The sequence below is a fragment of the Pseudophryne corroboree genome, chromosome 12, assembly GCF_028390025.1.
Source record: "Pseudophryne corroboree isolate aPseCor3 chromosome 12, aPseCor3.hap2, whole genome shotgun sequence".
Classification (NCBI taxonomy): Eukaryota; Metazoa; Chordata; class Amphibia; order Anura; family Myobatrachidae; genus Pseudophryne; species Pseudophryne corroboree.
Window position 1 is genome coordinate 173,282,961 of NC_086455.1, and position 17,188 is coordinate 173,300,148.

Genomic DNA, 17,188 nt, shown 5'->3' on the forward strand with positions numbered 1-17,188 from the left:
CACACTGTGGGGTCTATTTACTAAGCCTCAGATGGAGATAAAGGTGGTCATTCCGAGGTGAACGCTCGCTAGCTGTTTTTAGCAGTCGTGCACACGCTATGCCGCCGCCCACTGGGAGTGTATCTTAGCTTAGCAGAAGTGCGAACGAAAGGATCGCACAGCGGCTACAAAATAATTTTGTGCAGTGTCAGAGTAGCTCCAGACCTACTCAGCGCTTGCGATGACTTCAGACTGTTCAGTTCCTGTTTTGACGTCACATACACGCCCTGCGTTCTCCCAGCCACGCCTGCGTTTTTCCGACCACTCCCTGAAAACGGTCAGTTGACACCCAGAAACGCCCCCTTCATGTCAATCACTCTGCGGCTGCCTGTGCGACTGAAAAGCTTTGCTAGACCCTGTGTGAAACTACATCGGCCGTTGTGTAAGTAATGTCGCGCGTGCGCATTGCGCCGCATGTGCAGAAGTGCTGTTTTTTTGCATCATCGCTGTACAGCGAACATTTTCTGCTAGCGATCAACTCTGAATGACCCCCCAAAGTCCCAGCCAATCAGCTCCTAACTGTCATTTCTCAAACACAGCCGGTGACATGTCTGTTCGGAGCTGATTGGCTGGTAGTTTATCTCCATCCACTTTATCTCCGTCAAAAGCTTAGTAAATAGACCCCATAGTGACGCCTGTGATATCACTACTCCCCCAATATATTGCTGCAGTCCAGTGACACACTGTGGGGTCTATGTACTAAGCCTTGGAGAGAGATAAAGTACCAGCCAGTCAGTTCCTGACTGTCATTTCTGCTGCGGGGTACACTGGGCTCCACAAGGATAGACATTGGGGTGTAGAGTAGGATCTTGATCCGAGGCACCAACAGGCTCAAAAGCTTTGACTGTTCCTAGAGCAAGCAGTCATTATGGAATTGATAAACAGTTTTGGTCGACCGCAGCACCCCTCACCTAGAATTGCCCCATCTGTAGAGGTAACATGGGCCACTGACACGGCTGAGACATGATACATATGCGGTTATAATCTCTGTTCCAGCACAGTGTATACAGAGGGTTAACGCTGAGCACGGCATACATGTAAAATACAATTAGTGTAATGAACCTCTGATTTGGTTGAAGGCCAGTTGTTTAATACCATAATGACTTGAGACAGATGGGAGGCTATCAGTTTCCTATCCCAGTGCTGGCTGGGAAGTGAGGCCTGCTGCATCAGTAATAGGGACTTAGCAGAGGATTACCAGCCGTTGATCGGAGACTTCTGCTCTCTCTGTCTCTGGAGTACTGAACCATTGTTTTATTTACATGGCGGACACATAATGAGCTCGGGTTATCTCTGATCAAGTCTTCTTCTCCAGTGGTATGCGATTACTATTTATCATATAAAATACTTGGAATCTGGTCACAATCACACGTCCAGAGGCACGCGGTATGCGGTATTAGTTGCCGCAATGAGAGAATGTTTTTAGTATTTACATTTTGGGTACAGCTATTAAGACCAGCAGGTAATTGTCCCCTCCGCACCCTCCTCCCATTACACCCCACACTGCATTGCAGCGTGCTGGCTATGAGTTGGATCCTGCTCCGGGATTCCATTGGCTATACCAAACAGCTGTAGCCGGACAGGATTCTGGGAGATGCCGCTGGCATGTATGGTTCTCGTCTGGGTGCTTTGCATACCCCCCTGTGTGGTAACCTTTGGGCCTGTCAGCCACGCCAGGTCACTATAGAGAGACATACCTGTATAACCAGTCATGTGTATAATATATAATTGTCCCGTTGGTGACTGTAAATTGCACAGAATCCGCTTATAGTAGAGGGCACAAGCTTTCATCTGACCTCTTTCTCTGTTTATAGTCAGACCTCATGCAAGAAGCCAACTTGATAATGGCCAAGATGAACTATATAGAAGGAGACTACAGTGACGCTCTCAGTATTTATGCTCGAGTGGGACTAGATGAAATGCAGCTGGTGGCTGCGCCTCTTTACAAGCTGCGCATGATCGCTGAAGCCTTCTCCACCAAAGGTAAGAACCAGCTCCCTGAGACGCTAGCAGCGTACATATCATTTCCAGTTACTTTTATGGGTATTAAGATCATTGGTAAATCGGTGATGTCTGAAGACACTGGATAAGAATGTAACAGAACATGAGGAGAGAAGGCCCTGCTCGCAAGAGCTTACATTCTAGGAGCGATGCTCATGATGGGAGTCTATACTGCCACACTAAAAATAAATCAAAATGGCTTCCCCGGCTAACCATAGAGGTTGTGTAGCTGTAGGTGCAGGAAGCCACCGCTGCCAGGACGCAGGCAAGATGGAATCTGGCAGTGTATGTTGACTGTGATGTGATGACGTGACAGTGTGATACGGGAGGAGAGAGTTACTGTCTGACAGAGGAGTGGAGAGGGGCAGTGTGACACATTAGTGTAGAGGGACAATGTGACACAGTCTTAGCGATACGGGAGGAGAGAGGGGTGCTTAGTGACAAGAGGAGAGGGGCTGCAGTGTGATGGTAGGAGAGAGGGACGCTTAGTGACACAGGAGGAGAGGGGCTGCGGTGTGATGGGAGGAGAGAGGGACGCTTAGTGACACGGGAGGAGAGGGGTGCTTAGTGCCACGGGAGGAGAGAGGGGTGCTTAGTGACACATGAGGAGAAAGGGACGCTTAGTGACACAGGAGGAGAAAGGGGTGCTTAGTGACACAGGAGGAGAGGGGCTGCGGTGCGATGGGAGGACAGAGGGGTGCTTAGTGACACAGGAGGAGAGAGGGACGCTTAGTGACACAGGAGGAGTGGGGCATGCGGTGTGATGGGAGAAGAGAGGGACGCTTAGTGACACGGGAGGAGAGGGGCATGCGGTGTGATGGGAGGAGAGAGGGACGCTTAGTGACACGGGAGGAGAGGGGTGCTTAGTGACACGGGAGGAGAGAGGGGTGCTTAGTGACACGGGAGGAGAGAGGGACGCTTAGTGACATGAGAGGAGAGAGGGGGGCTTAGTGACACAGGAGGAGAGAGGGACGCTTAGTGACACGGGAGGAGAGGGGCTGCGGTGTGATGGGAGGAGAGAGGGACGCTTAGTGACACGGGAGGAGAAGGGCTGCGGTGTGATTGGAGGAGAGAGGGACGCTTAGTGACACGGGAGGAGAGAGGGGTGCTTAGTGACACGGGAGGAGAGAGGCTGCGGTGTGACTGGAGGAGAGAGGGGTGCTAAGTGACATGGGAGGAGAGAGGGACGCTTAGTGACACAGGAGGAGAGGGGCTGCGGTGTGATGGGAGGAGAGAGGGGTGCTTAGTGATACAGGAGGAGAGAGGGGTGCTTAGTGACACGAGAGGAGAGGGGCTGCGATGTGATGGGAGGAGAGAGGGGTGCTTAGTGACACAGGAGGAGAGAGGGACGCTTAGTGACACGGGAGGAGAGGGGCTGCGGTGTGATGGGAGGAGAGAGGGACGCTTAGTGACACGGGAGGAGAGGGGCTGCGGTGTGATGGGAGGAGAGAGGGACGCTTAGTGACACGGGAGGAGAGGGACTGCGATGTGATGGGAGGAGAGAGGGACGCTTAGTGACACGGGAGGAGAGGGGTGCTTAGTGACACGGGAGGAGAGAGGGGTGCTTAGTGACACGGGAGGAGAGAGGGGTGCTTAGTGACACGGGAGGAGAGAGGGACGCTTAGTGACACAGGAGGAGAGAGGGACGCTTAGTGACACAGGAGGAGAGAGGGACGCTTAGTGACACAGGAGGAGAGAGGGACGCTTAGTGACACAGGAGGAGAGAGGGACGCTTAGTGACACAGGAGGAGAGAGGGACGCTTAGTGACACAGGAGGAGAGGGGCTGTGGTGTGACTGGAGGAGAGAGGGGTGCTTAGTGACATGGGAGGAGAGAAGGACGCTTAGTGACACAGGAGGAGAGGGGCTGCGGTGTGATGGGAGGATAGAGGGGTGCTTAGTGATAGGGAAGGAGAGAGGGACGCGGCGTGACATGGGAAGAGAAAGGGGTGCTTAGTGGCACATGAGGAGAGGGGCTGCGGCGTGACGGGAGGAGAGAGGGGCACTTAGTGATAGGGGAGGAGAGAGGGACGCTTAGTGACACAGGAGGAGAGAGGGACGCTTAGTGACACAGGAGGAGAGGGGCTGTGGTGTGACTGGAGGAGAGAGGGGTGCTTAGTGACATGGGAGGAGAGAAGGACGCTTAGTGACACAGGAGGAGAGGGGCTGCGGCGTGACGGGAGGAGAGAGGGGCACTTAGTGATAGGGGAGGAGAGAGGGTTGCGTCGTGACATGGTTGCGGCCTCACAAGTTCCTGTAGTCAGTTTATTTTCCCAAACACGTTTCTGTCCGGTAACAATGTTTCTGGTCACTTGTTATTTAGGCAGTGGGAGACCCAATACGGACATGTCAAAATTGATCTGTCAGTACTGTAAAGCGTGAGCCAGCTGATCCCTATGCGTAGGCCTCATTAAGCTGGATGTAGCTTAGTGCAAACGCAACACAGCCACAGGGAGAGCAATGTGTGCAGGCCTTTAGGAGATGCCCTGAGATGGGCAGAACTTAATTCTCCCTGGGGCAAATTGGACTCCTTGCACACGCTCTCCATGTTATTCTGAGCGATAGTCAGACATTTTGCAGTTCTGCCATATAACTTTGATTATTGGGCATGTGGTCTGTGGAATAACATAGAGTAGTGCTGAGTATGACTTTGGCTGTGGATCTCTTTGCAGGTACACAGACTGCAGACAGTGTTTATATTTAGATGATACGTATCCTGTAACATAAGCCTGACCGCCACTGACCTCCTTTAAGTTTAATGTTGTGTTAAATGAGCTAAGTGGTGGGTTGGTAATTAGTTTTATTTTTAGAGAAACGCGTAGCGAGTGCTGGTAAGGGATAGGCGAGGTATCGAGTGTAAGTAAGTGTGTATGTACAGAGGAGGAGGGTAACCGGACACACAGCGGGATCATCTAGAGGCGCATAGTACAGTGTGCTCAGCTGTAAATTCTGAATCATTTTACTGTGGTATATTGTGTATAGGCAGCTTTGTCACTTACATCGGGGATCACTTCAATATTTATTATCTGAACTCTTGTTCCCCATTTATTTCACAGCTTTACCACTGGTGGCTGGAGGAAAGTTTGTGCATCACCTGTGTGCAGACAGCAGGGGGCGCTGTGCCATTAGAAAGCATTGTGCTCCAAGCTTCACTTGGCAGAGATCAGATTGCACTTAGTTTATGGCCTTGGTGACAAAGTGACAGTTACTCTTGTAGCTGAGCCATTAATACCGTGATGTCATTAGCGCTGTGTCATTGCTGCAGAGATTAAGCTGATGAGAGAAACACACAGACTGCAGAGCGGGGTTATTCCTCTGCTGACTGCGCAGCGAGGCCTTTTCCCTGAGACAGGAAAGAGTATGCTGGTGACTGCTCTGGGAAATGGGATTATAACCGATTTACCTGGCCATTATATCATACTTCTAGAGAGATTATATACTGTGCAGGGTTGGGGGGGAAAAATACATTTTTAAACCCCCCCCCCCCCCCCCCCCCCTCACCACTTTTTTTGTTTAATCCATTTTTCTCTGACGTCCTAAGTGGATGCTGGGGACTCCGTCAGGACCATGGGGATTAGCGGCTCCGCAGGAGACAGGGCACAAAACTAAAGCTTTAGGATCAGGTGGTGTGTACTGGCTCCTCCCCCTATGACCCTCCTCCAAGCCTCAGTTAGGTTTTTGTGCCCGTCCGAGCAGGGTGCAATCTAGGTGGCTCTCTTAAGGAGCTGCTTAGAAAAAGTTTTTAGGTTTCTTATTTTCAGTGAGTCCTGCTGGCAACAGGCTCACTGCATCGAGGGACTTAGGGGAGAGAAGTTCAACTCACCTGCGTGCAGGATGGATTGGCTTCTTAGGCTACTGGACACCATTAGCTTCAGAGGGAGTCGGAACACAGGTCTCACCCTGGGGTTCGTCCCGGAGCCGCGCCGCCGACCCCCCTTGCAGATGCTGAAGATTGAAGGTCCAGAAACCGGCGGCAGAAGGCTTTTCAGTCTTCATGAAGGTAGCGCACAGCACTGCAGCTGTGCGCCATTGTTGTCACACACTTCACACCAACGGTCACGGAGGGTGCAGGGCGTTGCTGGGGGCGCCCTGGGCAGCAATGTATAATACCTTATTCTGGCTAAAAATACATCACATATAGCCCCTGGAGGCTATATGGATGTATTTAACCCCTGCCAGGTCTCAGAAAAACGGGAGAAGAAGCCCGCCGAAAAGGGGGCGGGGCCTATTCTCCTCAGCACACAGCGCCATTTTCCCTCACAGAAATGCTGGTGGGAAGGCTCCCAGGCTCTCCCCTGCACTGCACTACAGAAACAGGGTTAAAACAGAGAGGGGGGGCACTTATTTGGCGATATGTATATATATATTAAAATGCTATAAGGGAAAAACACTTATATAAAGGTTGTCCCTGTATAATATAGCGTTTTTGGTGTGTGCTGGCAAACTCTCCCTCTGTCTCCCCAAAGGGCTAGTGGGGTCCTGTCCTCTATCAGAGCATTCCCTGTGTGTGTGCTGTGTGTCGGTACTTGTGTGTCGACATGTATGAGGACGATGTTGGTGAGGAGGCGGAGCAATTGCCGGTAATGGTGATGTCACTCTCTAGGGAGTCGACACCGGAATGGATGGCTTATTTAAGGAATTACGTGATAATGTCAACACTCTGCAAGGTCGGTTGACGACATGAGACGGCCGGCAAACCAATTAGTACCTGTCCAGGCGTCTAAAACACCGTCAGGGGCGTTAAAACGTCCTTTTACCTCAGTCGGTCGACACAGACACAGACACGGACACTGACTCCAGTGTCGACGGTGAAGAAACAAACGTATTTTCCTTTAGGGCCACACGTTACTTGTTAAGGGCAATGAAGGAGATGTTACATATTTCTGATACTACAAGTACCACAAAAAAGGGTATTATGTGGAGTGTGAAAAAACTACATGTGGTTTTTCCTGAATCAGATAAATTAAATGAAGTGTGTGATGATACGTGGGTTTCCCCCGATAGAAAATTATTGGCGGTATACCCTTTCCCGCCAGAAGTTATGGCGCGTTGGGAAACACACCTTAGGGTGGATAAGGCGCTCACACGCTTATAAAAACAAGTGGCGTTACCGTCTCCAGATACGGACGCCCTCAAGGAGCCAACTGATAGGAGGTTGGAAAATATCCTAAAAAGTATATACACACATACTGGTGTTATACTGCGACCAGCGATCGCCTCAGCCTGGATGGGCAGCGCTGGGGTGGCTTGGTCGGATTCCCTGACTGGAAATATTGATACCCTTGACAGGGACAGTATTTTATTGACTATAGAGCATTTAAAAGATGCATTTCTATATATGCGAGATGCACAGAGGGATATTGGCACTCTGGCATCAAGAGTAAGTGCGATGTCCATATCTGCCAGACGATGTTTATGGACACGACAGTGGTCAGGTGATGCAGATTCCAAACGGCACATGGAAGTATTGCCGTATAAAGGGGAGGAGTTATTTGGGGTCGGTCCATCGGACCTGGTGGCCACGGCAACAGCTAGAAAATCCACCTTTTTTACCCCAAGTCACATCTCAGCAGAAAAAGACATAGTCTTTTCAGCCTCAGTCCTTTCGTCCCCATAATATCTGCCCAGGGATAGAGGTAAGGGAAGAAGACTGCAGCAGGCAGCCCATTCCCAGGAACAGAAGCCTTCCACCGCTTCTGCCAAGTCCTCAGCATGACGCTGGGGCCGTACAAACAGGTGCGGTGGGGGGTCGTCTCAAGAGTTTCAGCACGCAGTGGGCTCACTCGCAAGTGGACCCCTGGATCCTACAAGTAGTATCCCAGGGGTACAGATTGGAAATTCGAGACGTCTCCCCCTCGCAGGTTCCTGAAGTTTGCTTTACCAACGTCTACCTCCGACAGGGAGGCAGTATTGGAAACAATTCACAAGCTGTATTCCCAGCAGGTGATAATCAAAGTACCCCTCCTACAACAAGTAAAGGGGTATTATTCCACACTATATTGTGGTACTGAAGCCAGACGGCTCGGTGAGACCTATTCTAAATGGAGTCACTCAGAGCAGTGATAGCGAACCAGGAAGAAGGGGACTATATGGTGTCCCTGGACATCAAGGATGCTTACCTCCATGTCCAAATTTGCCCTTCTCACAAAGGGTACCTCAGGTTCGTGGTACAAAACTGTCACTATCAGTTTCAGACGCTGCCGTTTGGATTGTCCACGGCACCCCGGGTCTTTACCAAGGTAATGGCCGAAATGATGATTCTTCTTCAAAGAAAAGGCGTCTTAATTATCCCTTACTTGGACGATCTCCTGATAAGGGCAAGGTCCAGAGAACAGTTGGAGGTCTGAGTAGCACTATCTCAAGTAGTTCTACGACAGCACGGGTGGATTCTAAATATTCCAAAATCGCAGCTGTCTCCGACGACACGTCTGCTGTCCCTAGGGATGATTCTGGACACAGTCCAGAAAAAGGTGTTTCTCCCGGAGGAGAAAGCCAGGGAGTTATCCGAGCTAGTCAGGAACCTCCAAAAAACCAGGAAAAGTGTCAGTGCATCATTGCACAAGGGTCCTGGGAAAAATGGTGGCTTCTTACGAAGCGATTCCATTCGGCAGATTTCACGCAAGAACTTTTCAGTGGGATCTGCTGGACAAATGGTCCGGATCGCATCTTCAGATGCATCAGCGGATAACCCTGTCTCCAAGGACAAGGGTGTCTCTTCTGTGGTGGCTGCAGAGTGCTCATCTACTAAAGGGCCACAGTTATGCATTCAGGACTGGGTCCTGGTGACCACGGATTCCAGCTTGAAAGGCTGGGGAGCAGTCACACAGGGAAAAAAAAAATTTCCAGGGAGTGTGATCAAGTCTGGGGACTTCTCTCCGCATAAATATACTGGAGCTAAGAGCAATTTACAATGCTCTAAGCTTAGCAAGACCTCTGCTTCAAGGTCAGCCGGTATTGATCCAGTGGGACAATATCACGGCAGTCGCCCACGTAAACAGACAGGGCGGCACAAGAAGCAGGAGGACAATGGCAGAAACTGCAAGGATTCTTCGCTGGGCGGAAAATCATGTGATAGCACTGTCAGCAGTTTTCATTCCGGGAGTGGACAACTGGGAAGCAGACTTCCTCAGCACAACCTCCACCCGGGAGAGTGGGGACTTCATCGAGAAGTTTTTTCCACATGATTGTGCACCGTTGGGAAAGACCAAAGGTGGACATGATGGCGTCCCGCCTGAACAAAAAACTGGACAGGTATTGCACCAGGTCAAGAGACCCTCAGGCAATAGCTGTGGACGTTCTGGTAACACCATGGGTGTACCAGTCGGTGTATGTGTTCCCTCCTCTGCTTCTCATACCTAAGGTACTGAGAATTATAAGACGTAGAGGAGTAAGAACTATACTCGTGGCTCCGGATGGGCCAAGAAGGACTTGGTACCCGGAACTTCAAGAGATGCTCACAGAGGACTCAGGGCCTCTGCCGATAAGAAGGGACTTGCTTCAGCAAGTACCATGTCTGTTCCAAGACTTACCGCGGCTGCGTTTGACGGCATGGCGGTTGAACGCCGGATCCTAAGGGAAAAAGGCATTCCGGAAGAGGTCATTCCTACCCTGGTCAAAGCCAGGAAGGAGGTGACCGCACAACATTATCACCACATGTGGCGAAAATATGTTGCGTGGTGTGAGGCCAGGAAGGCCCCACGAAGAAATTTCAACTCGGTCGATTCCTGCATTTCCTGCAAACAGGAGTGTCTATAGGCCTCAAATCGGGGTCCATTAAGGTTCAAATTTCGGCCCTGTCGATTTTCTTCCAGAAAGAATTGGCTTCAGTTCCTGAAGTCCAGAAATTTGACAAGGGAGTACTGCATATACAACCCCCTTTTGTGCCTCCAGTGGCACTGTGGGATCTCAACGTAGTCCTGGGATTCCTCAAATCACGTTGGTTTAAACCGCTCAAATCTGTGGATTTGAAATATCTCACATGGAAAGTGACCATGATGTTGGCCCTGGCCTCGGCCAGGCGAGTGTCAGAATTGGCGGCTTTGTCTCACAAAAGCCCATATCTGATTGTCCATTCGGACAGGGCAGAGCTGCGGACTCGTCCCCAGTTTCTCCCTAAGGTGGTGTCAGCGTTTCATCTGAACCAGCTTATTGTGGTACCTGCGGCTACTAGAGACTTGGAGGACTCCAAGTTGCTAGATGTTGTCAGGGCCCTGAAAATATAGATTTCCAGGACGGCTGGAGTCAGGAAAACTGACTTTCTGTTATCCTGTATGCACCCAAAAAACTGGGTGCTCTTGCTTCTAAGCAGACGATTGCTAGTTGAATGTGTAGTACAATTCAGCTTGCACATTCTGTGGCAGGACTGCCACAGCCAAAATATATAAATGCCCATTCCACAAGGAAGGTGGGCTCATCTTGGGCGACTGCCCGAGGGGTCTCGGCTTTACAACTTTGCCGAGCTGCTACTTGGTCAGGGGCACACCCTGGCTGAGGAGGACCTGGAGTTCTCTCACTCGGTGCTGCAGAGTCATCCGCACTCTCCCGCCCGTTTGGGAGCTTTGGTATAATCCCCATGGTCCTGACGGAGTCCCCAGCATCCACTTAGGACGTCAGAGAAAATAAGATTTTACTTACCGATAAATCTATTTCTCGTAGTCCGTAGTGGATGCTGGGCGCCCATCCCAAGTGCGGATTGTCTGCAATACTTGTACATAGTTATTGTTACAAAAAAATCGGGTTGTTATTGTTGTGAGCCGTCTGTTCAGAGGCTCCTACGTTTGTCATACTGTTAACTGGGTTCAGATCACAGGTTATACGGTGTGATTGGTGTGGCTGGTATGAGTCTTACCCGGGATTCAATATCCTTCCTTATTGTGTACGCTCGTCCGGGCACAGTATCCTAACTGAGGCTTGGAGGAGGGTCATAGGGGGAGGAGCCAGTACACACCACCTGATCCTAAAGCTTTAGTTTTGTGCCCTGTCTCCTGCGGAGCCGCTAATCCCCATGGTCCTGACGGAGTCCCCAGCATCCACTACGGACTACGAGAAATAGATTTATCGGTAAGTAAAATCTTATTTTTTTGTTGCACTAATGTGTTAATGAAAAATCCCCATAAATCATGTATTTGAAACCTTGATCAAACATGTTCTCTAACATTTATTTTACATCTTTCAATAAAACCAGTTTTTTACAGCTTCTTATTCCTATTACGTCTGAATATATGTAGGTAGAGCAGGGCCCTCTTCCCTCATGTGCTTTTCCTTCTCTTACTTAAACTATCTTCTATTTCATACTCTCTTCGACGGCACCAAATCCCACGGTTTTCTGCCACCCTGATACTTATGTCAGTGTCGTCTGCTGACGCAGTTATGTGTATATACCCATTACTGGTGCTATATTTAGTGTTCATGCTAGGATTTGGGCAGGGCGCCGGACTGTGGGGGGCACAAGCGTGTGCGCGCGCGGCGGAAAAGGGGCATGGCCAAGCAAAAAGGGGGCGTGTTCAGCTCACGACGATAAAACAGGGGGCGTGGGCGGCTGGCGGCGTCACTTTTGAGGGCGTGCCCAGCACCTACGGAGGTGCTGGGCTTCCCCCAAGCGCTCTCTCACAGCGTGAATGGATGCCGCGCACATGCGCACGGCATCTTTTCCTTCTGGGAGGGCAGGAAGCGGGCGGAAGTTCTAGCAGGGCGCCGCAGAAAGGACAGGGCGGATTTTGCCCTTATAAAATCGGGCAGGGCGCAGCACCCTGCTAAAACAGCCTAGCGTGAACACTATATATTGTCACTGTTTTGATTATTTGTTTATGTTCTCTGTAACAGGGCGCTGCGGATCCTTTGTGGCGCCATATAATAAAGAATAATAATGATATTGGACTAAACATACAAAGTACAATGGGATATAGATGAAATTGAAAATAAGAGCAACAATTTAATGTTAAGCATTAGTCCTACTTATTACTCATAATGAAATAAATCTGAATAGTAATATATAAAATGGAAAATTCAAAAGCACTTTTCAGAGAAACGCACACACACGTCAGGCAGGCGAGGGGTTAAGCGTTAGCACTGGGCAGGCCGCTGGCAGTAAACATTCTGAAGAAAAACACTCGTTTTTTTAGTACAATAGGCTTTTTTAAAGAAGTTACGGCGATGTACCTGCAGTCACAGCATATTAAATAAAAACATTTGGGGCTGGATGTAATGGCGCCGAGTTCAGTGCCTGTGTGGGATGCCGGTCGAACTGGGACTTTTTTTTTGGGGGGGGGGGGGGGGGGGACACTCGCTTACAAGGCGTGGTTTGCCTTGTAAGTGATTACCCCTTTAAAAAAACATCTGGCTCTTGGTTTAAACCAGCCACCCCTGAGGCTGTGTATAGCACTAAGTTACGTTTGAACCATTTCCTTTATGTGTAACAACCTACAATGTGGTCTCTTCATAAACACACCGGAATGCGGAAAGACAAGTGGCCGCTGTTCCACCGCTGAGATTCTTGGTGTCCATGTTTCTTCCACTGTAGATGGATACTACTCGCTGTCTTCGAGGCACGCCACCTCCTCCAGTCTGACCGTACTCTCAGCCAGAAACAATGGCTCCCTTTTCCCACTCAGTCATGTGTACGACCCATGGTTCCACCTGAAAAAGAAACAATAGCTCAACAAAGTCACATTGTAGCAACACCTCAGACATTCACAGTGATCATCCAATAGTTTTAGTGTCACCATCTACACGCATGTTCACGTCTCGCGTCATTGAACGTATACCACGTGTCTTTCCACATTCCATATTATATTCAGTGCAGTTATTCCCGTCCAGTATAGCAGGGTATCAGCCTCACACGTTGTGTAACCCGCGCCAGCTAGTAGACTGGCGTAGAGCACCAAACATGGAAGTGGGGCAAAATATCACTCTTATTTTTATTTAATTGGTCTCTGGCATATTACCCTCATTGATACAATGTGCATGGCATCTCGTACCTAATGGGGTCACCTCGCTGTGTTCACCCGACAGCGATGGCAACCTTCTCTAAGGGCAACCCACACCCCAGCAGTGCCCCACAGAGCACTATATAAATATTTCTCAATAATACGCACAGTGCACATATAGAGAGAGAACCACTAATGGTGACCTGAGGAAAGGGGGGGGGGGGGGGTCTTCCTGGCTTTATTTATTTGTGTATCTCAGCAAGTCCACCACCCCCAACCCCCAACCAACCCCCCCCCCCCCCCCCCCCTTCACACACACACTTATAACTTTACAGCGTGAGGAGTGCAGACATTTCTCTGGTCTGAATAATAACACATTTAGAGCACTTTCCATGATTGAAACTTTCCCCTTGATAAAAAGTCTGTTTTGATTCGGTTTATAATTAGTGCAGCGTATTCCCTGACTGAGGATGATACGGCAGTGGCCTGAGCACAGAGGTGTGTTATGTCTGATCACTGCCTTGTCCAGAATGTGGACGGACCTACAGCTGTGTCCTTATACACCTAGCCTCAATGCGCCATGCAGTGCGTGAGTGAGCCGCCAGGTCCTGTGCAACTCTGCTAACGTCGGGTGTCTTTTTTGCTGCTGAAAATGCATCTTAGTTGCAATGGGACTAGGACACACGAGGAGACTGCGCTGAGTAATGTGATATGACACCTGTATACTGTGTGTGACTGGGGCCTGATTCAGAGAAGTATGTAAAGACAGTGCTCTGAGCGATTATTGGCAGACTGCTCTTGTGCTGCGTTCACATTGCACATGCATCAAGGTGCCGCTTTAAACCCGCACGCAATGATGACTTCTTTGCAAAGTGATTGACAGGACGGGACAGTTTGGGGGTGTTAACATGGTGTTAGCGGGGAGTGGTTGTCATGGCCGTTTTTGGGGTGTTTTTTCTGACGTCGGCTGTAATGTACAGAAACATGGCGCCTGCGTGACTACTGTCGGGTCCAGTCTGCATAACCATATGTCTACCCTTCAGACTGATGTTCCTAGATCTTGCCTATGGGCTGTGTATGTATATGCAATTGCGAATGAGTTGCGGTAGCTCCAGTGTGCATCTCTTTTCATTTCCAGGCGGCAGCGTCACTTGCTGATATCTGCATTTACGTTGCGGAGATCATCGCACTTGCAGCTGCATTACTGCACTTCTCTGAGCCTGTGGGCCTCACTCTGACCTGATCGCTGCTGAAAATTTGTTAGCAGTTGGGCAAAACCCCTTTGCACTGCAGGTGGGGCAGAGAGACCTGGGCAGCACCATGCTGCACTGCAGGTGGGGCAGATGTAACGTGCAGAGACCTGGGTAGCACCATGCTGCAGTGCAGGTGGGGCAGATGTAACATGTGCAGAGAGAGTTAGATTTGGGTGGGTTGTGTTCTAACTGAAATCTAAATTGCAGTGTAAAAATAAAGCAGCCAGTATTTACCCTGCACAGAAACAATATAACCCACCCAAATCTAACTCTCTCTGCACATGTTACATCTGCCCCTCCTGCAGTGCACATGGTTTTGCCCAAGTGCTAACAAATTTGCTGCTGCAATCAGATCTGAATTACTCCCTGTATACGGAGCATAACAGATCTCGTATTGGGAAAAAGATGTGTTTGTTGTGTGAGACTCAGTCGCACACAGATCTACAAGTGTCGTATATCACATTATTCAGCGCAGTCTCCCTGTGTGTCCTAGTCGCATTGTATTGTGACTAACACATTTTCGGCAAAAATGATGTCAAATGGTAGAAGAGCCTCACGCGACCTGGCTGTTTGGTGTGACTGCAGCGGAGGTGTATGAGGACACTCCGGTTCTGTGATAGATGGTTGGCACGCTGCAAGCTCTTACTGCCTAAACCACCACTAATCCCGTGTGTTAGGGAGGCTGAAATGATTTCTCTCTTCTGGAAGGATCCAGTTACTGCGCTCTGATGTCTCAGCCAGGAGGTGGCACATTCTTATTATGACCCTGTGACCATTACCCTCCCCTGGGATGTCTGCTTAGCTGCAGCGCTGACAGGAATTGGAGGTAGATTACAGTGCGTAAGTGTATTTATATAACATATCACACACAAGCATTTGATTATTTGTTACGTGTAATAATTGTGCAGCCCCGTTCTCTGCGGCCATTACTCCACTCATCCTTAATTAATTATGTTTACATTTTAATTGGTTACTAGAGGAGCCATTGTAATTTTGTTGGCACAGCAGAAAGCTCCTCATTCTGTTCAATAAAGCGAGTAAAATGTCTTACCTTGGGTTGCGAGCTACAGCGTTGCATCTCCATTTGTAAAGCGCCTGCTCAAGAAACACAACTATTGCTGTTTTGAGAAGGAAAGGTTATTGCATGTGTCAGATTGCCAAGAGACGGAGGACTTCATGCAAGGTGTCCATTACAGTCTTCAGGGAAAAGGATATAGGTCACTCCTGTAATAATGCAGCTCAGCCATGTTTTTTCTTCTGGACGGCATACCCAGGTAGTAATGGGTTGCATTTGAGGAACCAGTAATTGACCTGAGAGAGCGATGTAGTGTCCTCGCTGGACAGGACGGAATGGTTGAAGATACACCGTAGGATTGCTGAATTAGTGTGGCAACTAAAGAGACCTCTTGTATAAGCGTTACGCTCAGTGGTATCTGCTCCGTTTACATCTGGTATTTGAAGAAAAGAAAAATAGAAGAAGACCTTGAAATGTCTAATTTATTCCAGACGGTTGCCGGGTGCACTTAGTGGCCAGATGAATAGGTCCACCTTTCCAGTGCGAGTAGGACGGAGCAGCCTAAACTCTTTATGACATGGGTGTAACGGGATCCGTCGTTAGGTTGACAGTAAGTAGGTCGTCACTGTCTAGGTTGACCACTATTGGTCAACAGTAAGTAGGTCGACATGGTTTCTAGGTCGACAGGGATTCTAGGTCAACATGACAAAAGGTCAGTATGAGTTTTTCACATTTTTTTTACATTTTTTTTTACTTTTTCATTCTTTACGATCCACGTGGACTACAATTGGGAACAGTAACCTGTGCTGAGCACCGCGGTAGTGCAGTGAGTCACCTTGCCCGAAGCATGCGAGGGGACACGGTGCACTTATTGGGATTCCCGGTCACTGTACAGGGAAAACGACACCAAAAAAAGTTTTAAAAAAACCATGTTGACCTTTTCTCATGTCGACCTACAGTCCCTGTCGACCTGGAAACCATGTTGACCTACTTACTGTCGACCAGTAGTGGTTGACCCAAGTCTGTTCTACCTAACATACCACACCCGATATAACAAGGCGCTGGAAACATTCCTTACAGACACTGGCGCATGGTGACCCGATGGCTCATCTCAGTGGCTGCACAGTCATGCTGATAATTTGCTGCCCAACATCTGGTGACAGTGGAGCCATTGGAATACATGTAATCATGTTCAGCAGACAGTGGACGGTTTATAACTTCTGATCCTGCTTATTTATAACTGATCCTTCTGTTTAGGAGAATCATTTACTTTACTTGCAGCTTCAGTACCAAAGAAGTTATATTACACTGAGCCAGACAGGTCTGTAGAATAGTGTTATAATAAACACTTGTGTAAATGTGTCTGATGTGTGAATGTGGCCACATGACGCAGCTAAGTCTCCTTCCTATCATGTGTTACAGGTCTCTGTCTAGAAAAGCTGCCAAGTTCATCTTCCACCAACAGCCTTCACGTGGATCGGGACCAGGAAATCATCACCTGCTATGAGAAAGCTGGAGACATTGCCCTGCTGTACCTGCAAGAGGTGGAGCGGGTGCGTCAATCGGGCTGGAATTGTCTAGTGAGGGGGGGGGGGGGTTCTATCTTCTGCATGGCCATTCTTACTGACAATAAAGCCGTTCAGCTTCAGAATGGATATTTATACATAAAATAGTCTGTTGAAACATCTGCAACATACCTCGTCTGTTTGCTTTATGTTGCAACACACGTAAATCTGTTTACTTTCCTCATGTGTCTATTGATACAAATGTTGCTAAAATAAGGTCAGTTATTTACAATTGATGTAGCAAAGCGGGAAGATTATTTCAGCCATACATCCCATTTCAAGTATCCAAAAGTTATGTTATGCAGCATCATTTTAATTAGGCAAAATCTGTTTTTCCCTGACTTATTTAATCTTAGCACTTGCTGCCTGTGAGCAGCCATGATGTTCTCTCT

The 17,188-nt window shown here is 49.0% G+C and overlaps 1 protein-coding gene across 2 annotated transcripts in view; it reads left to right on the plus strand.

Annotated features, from left to right (window-relative positions):
• TTC7B (tetratricopeptide repeat domain 7B) overlaps nucleotides 1–17,188 on the plus strand; it is a 144,478-nt gene that overhangs the window by 41,715 nt on the left and 85,575 nt on the right. For both annotated transcript variants that reach the window (XM_063948600.1, XM_063948601.1), the window contains exons 3-4: nucleotides 1,854–2,022; nucleotides 16,654–16,784. In XM_063948600.1, the coding sequence (XP_063804670.1) occupies nucleotides 1,854–2,022; nucleotides 16,654–16,784 (300 nt within the window). The remainder of the gene's footprint in view (nucleotides 1–1,853; nucleotides 2,023–16,653; nucleotides 16,785–17,188) is intronic.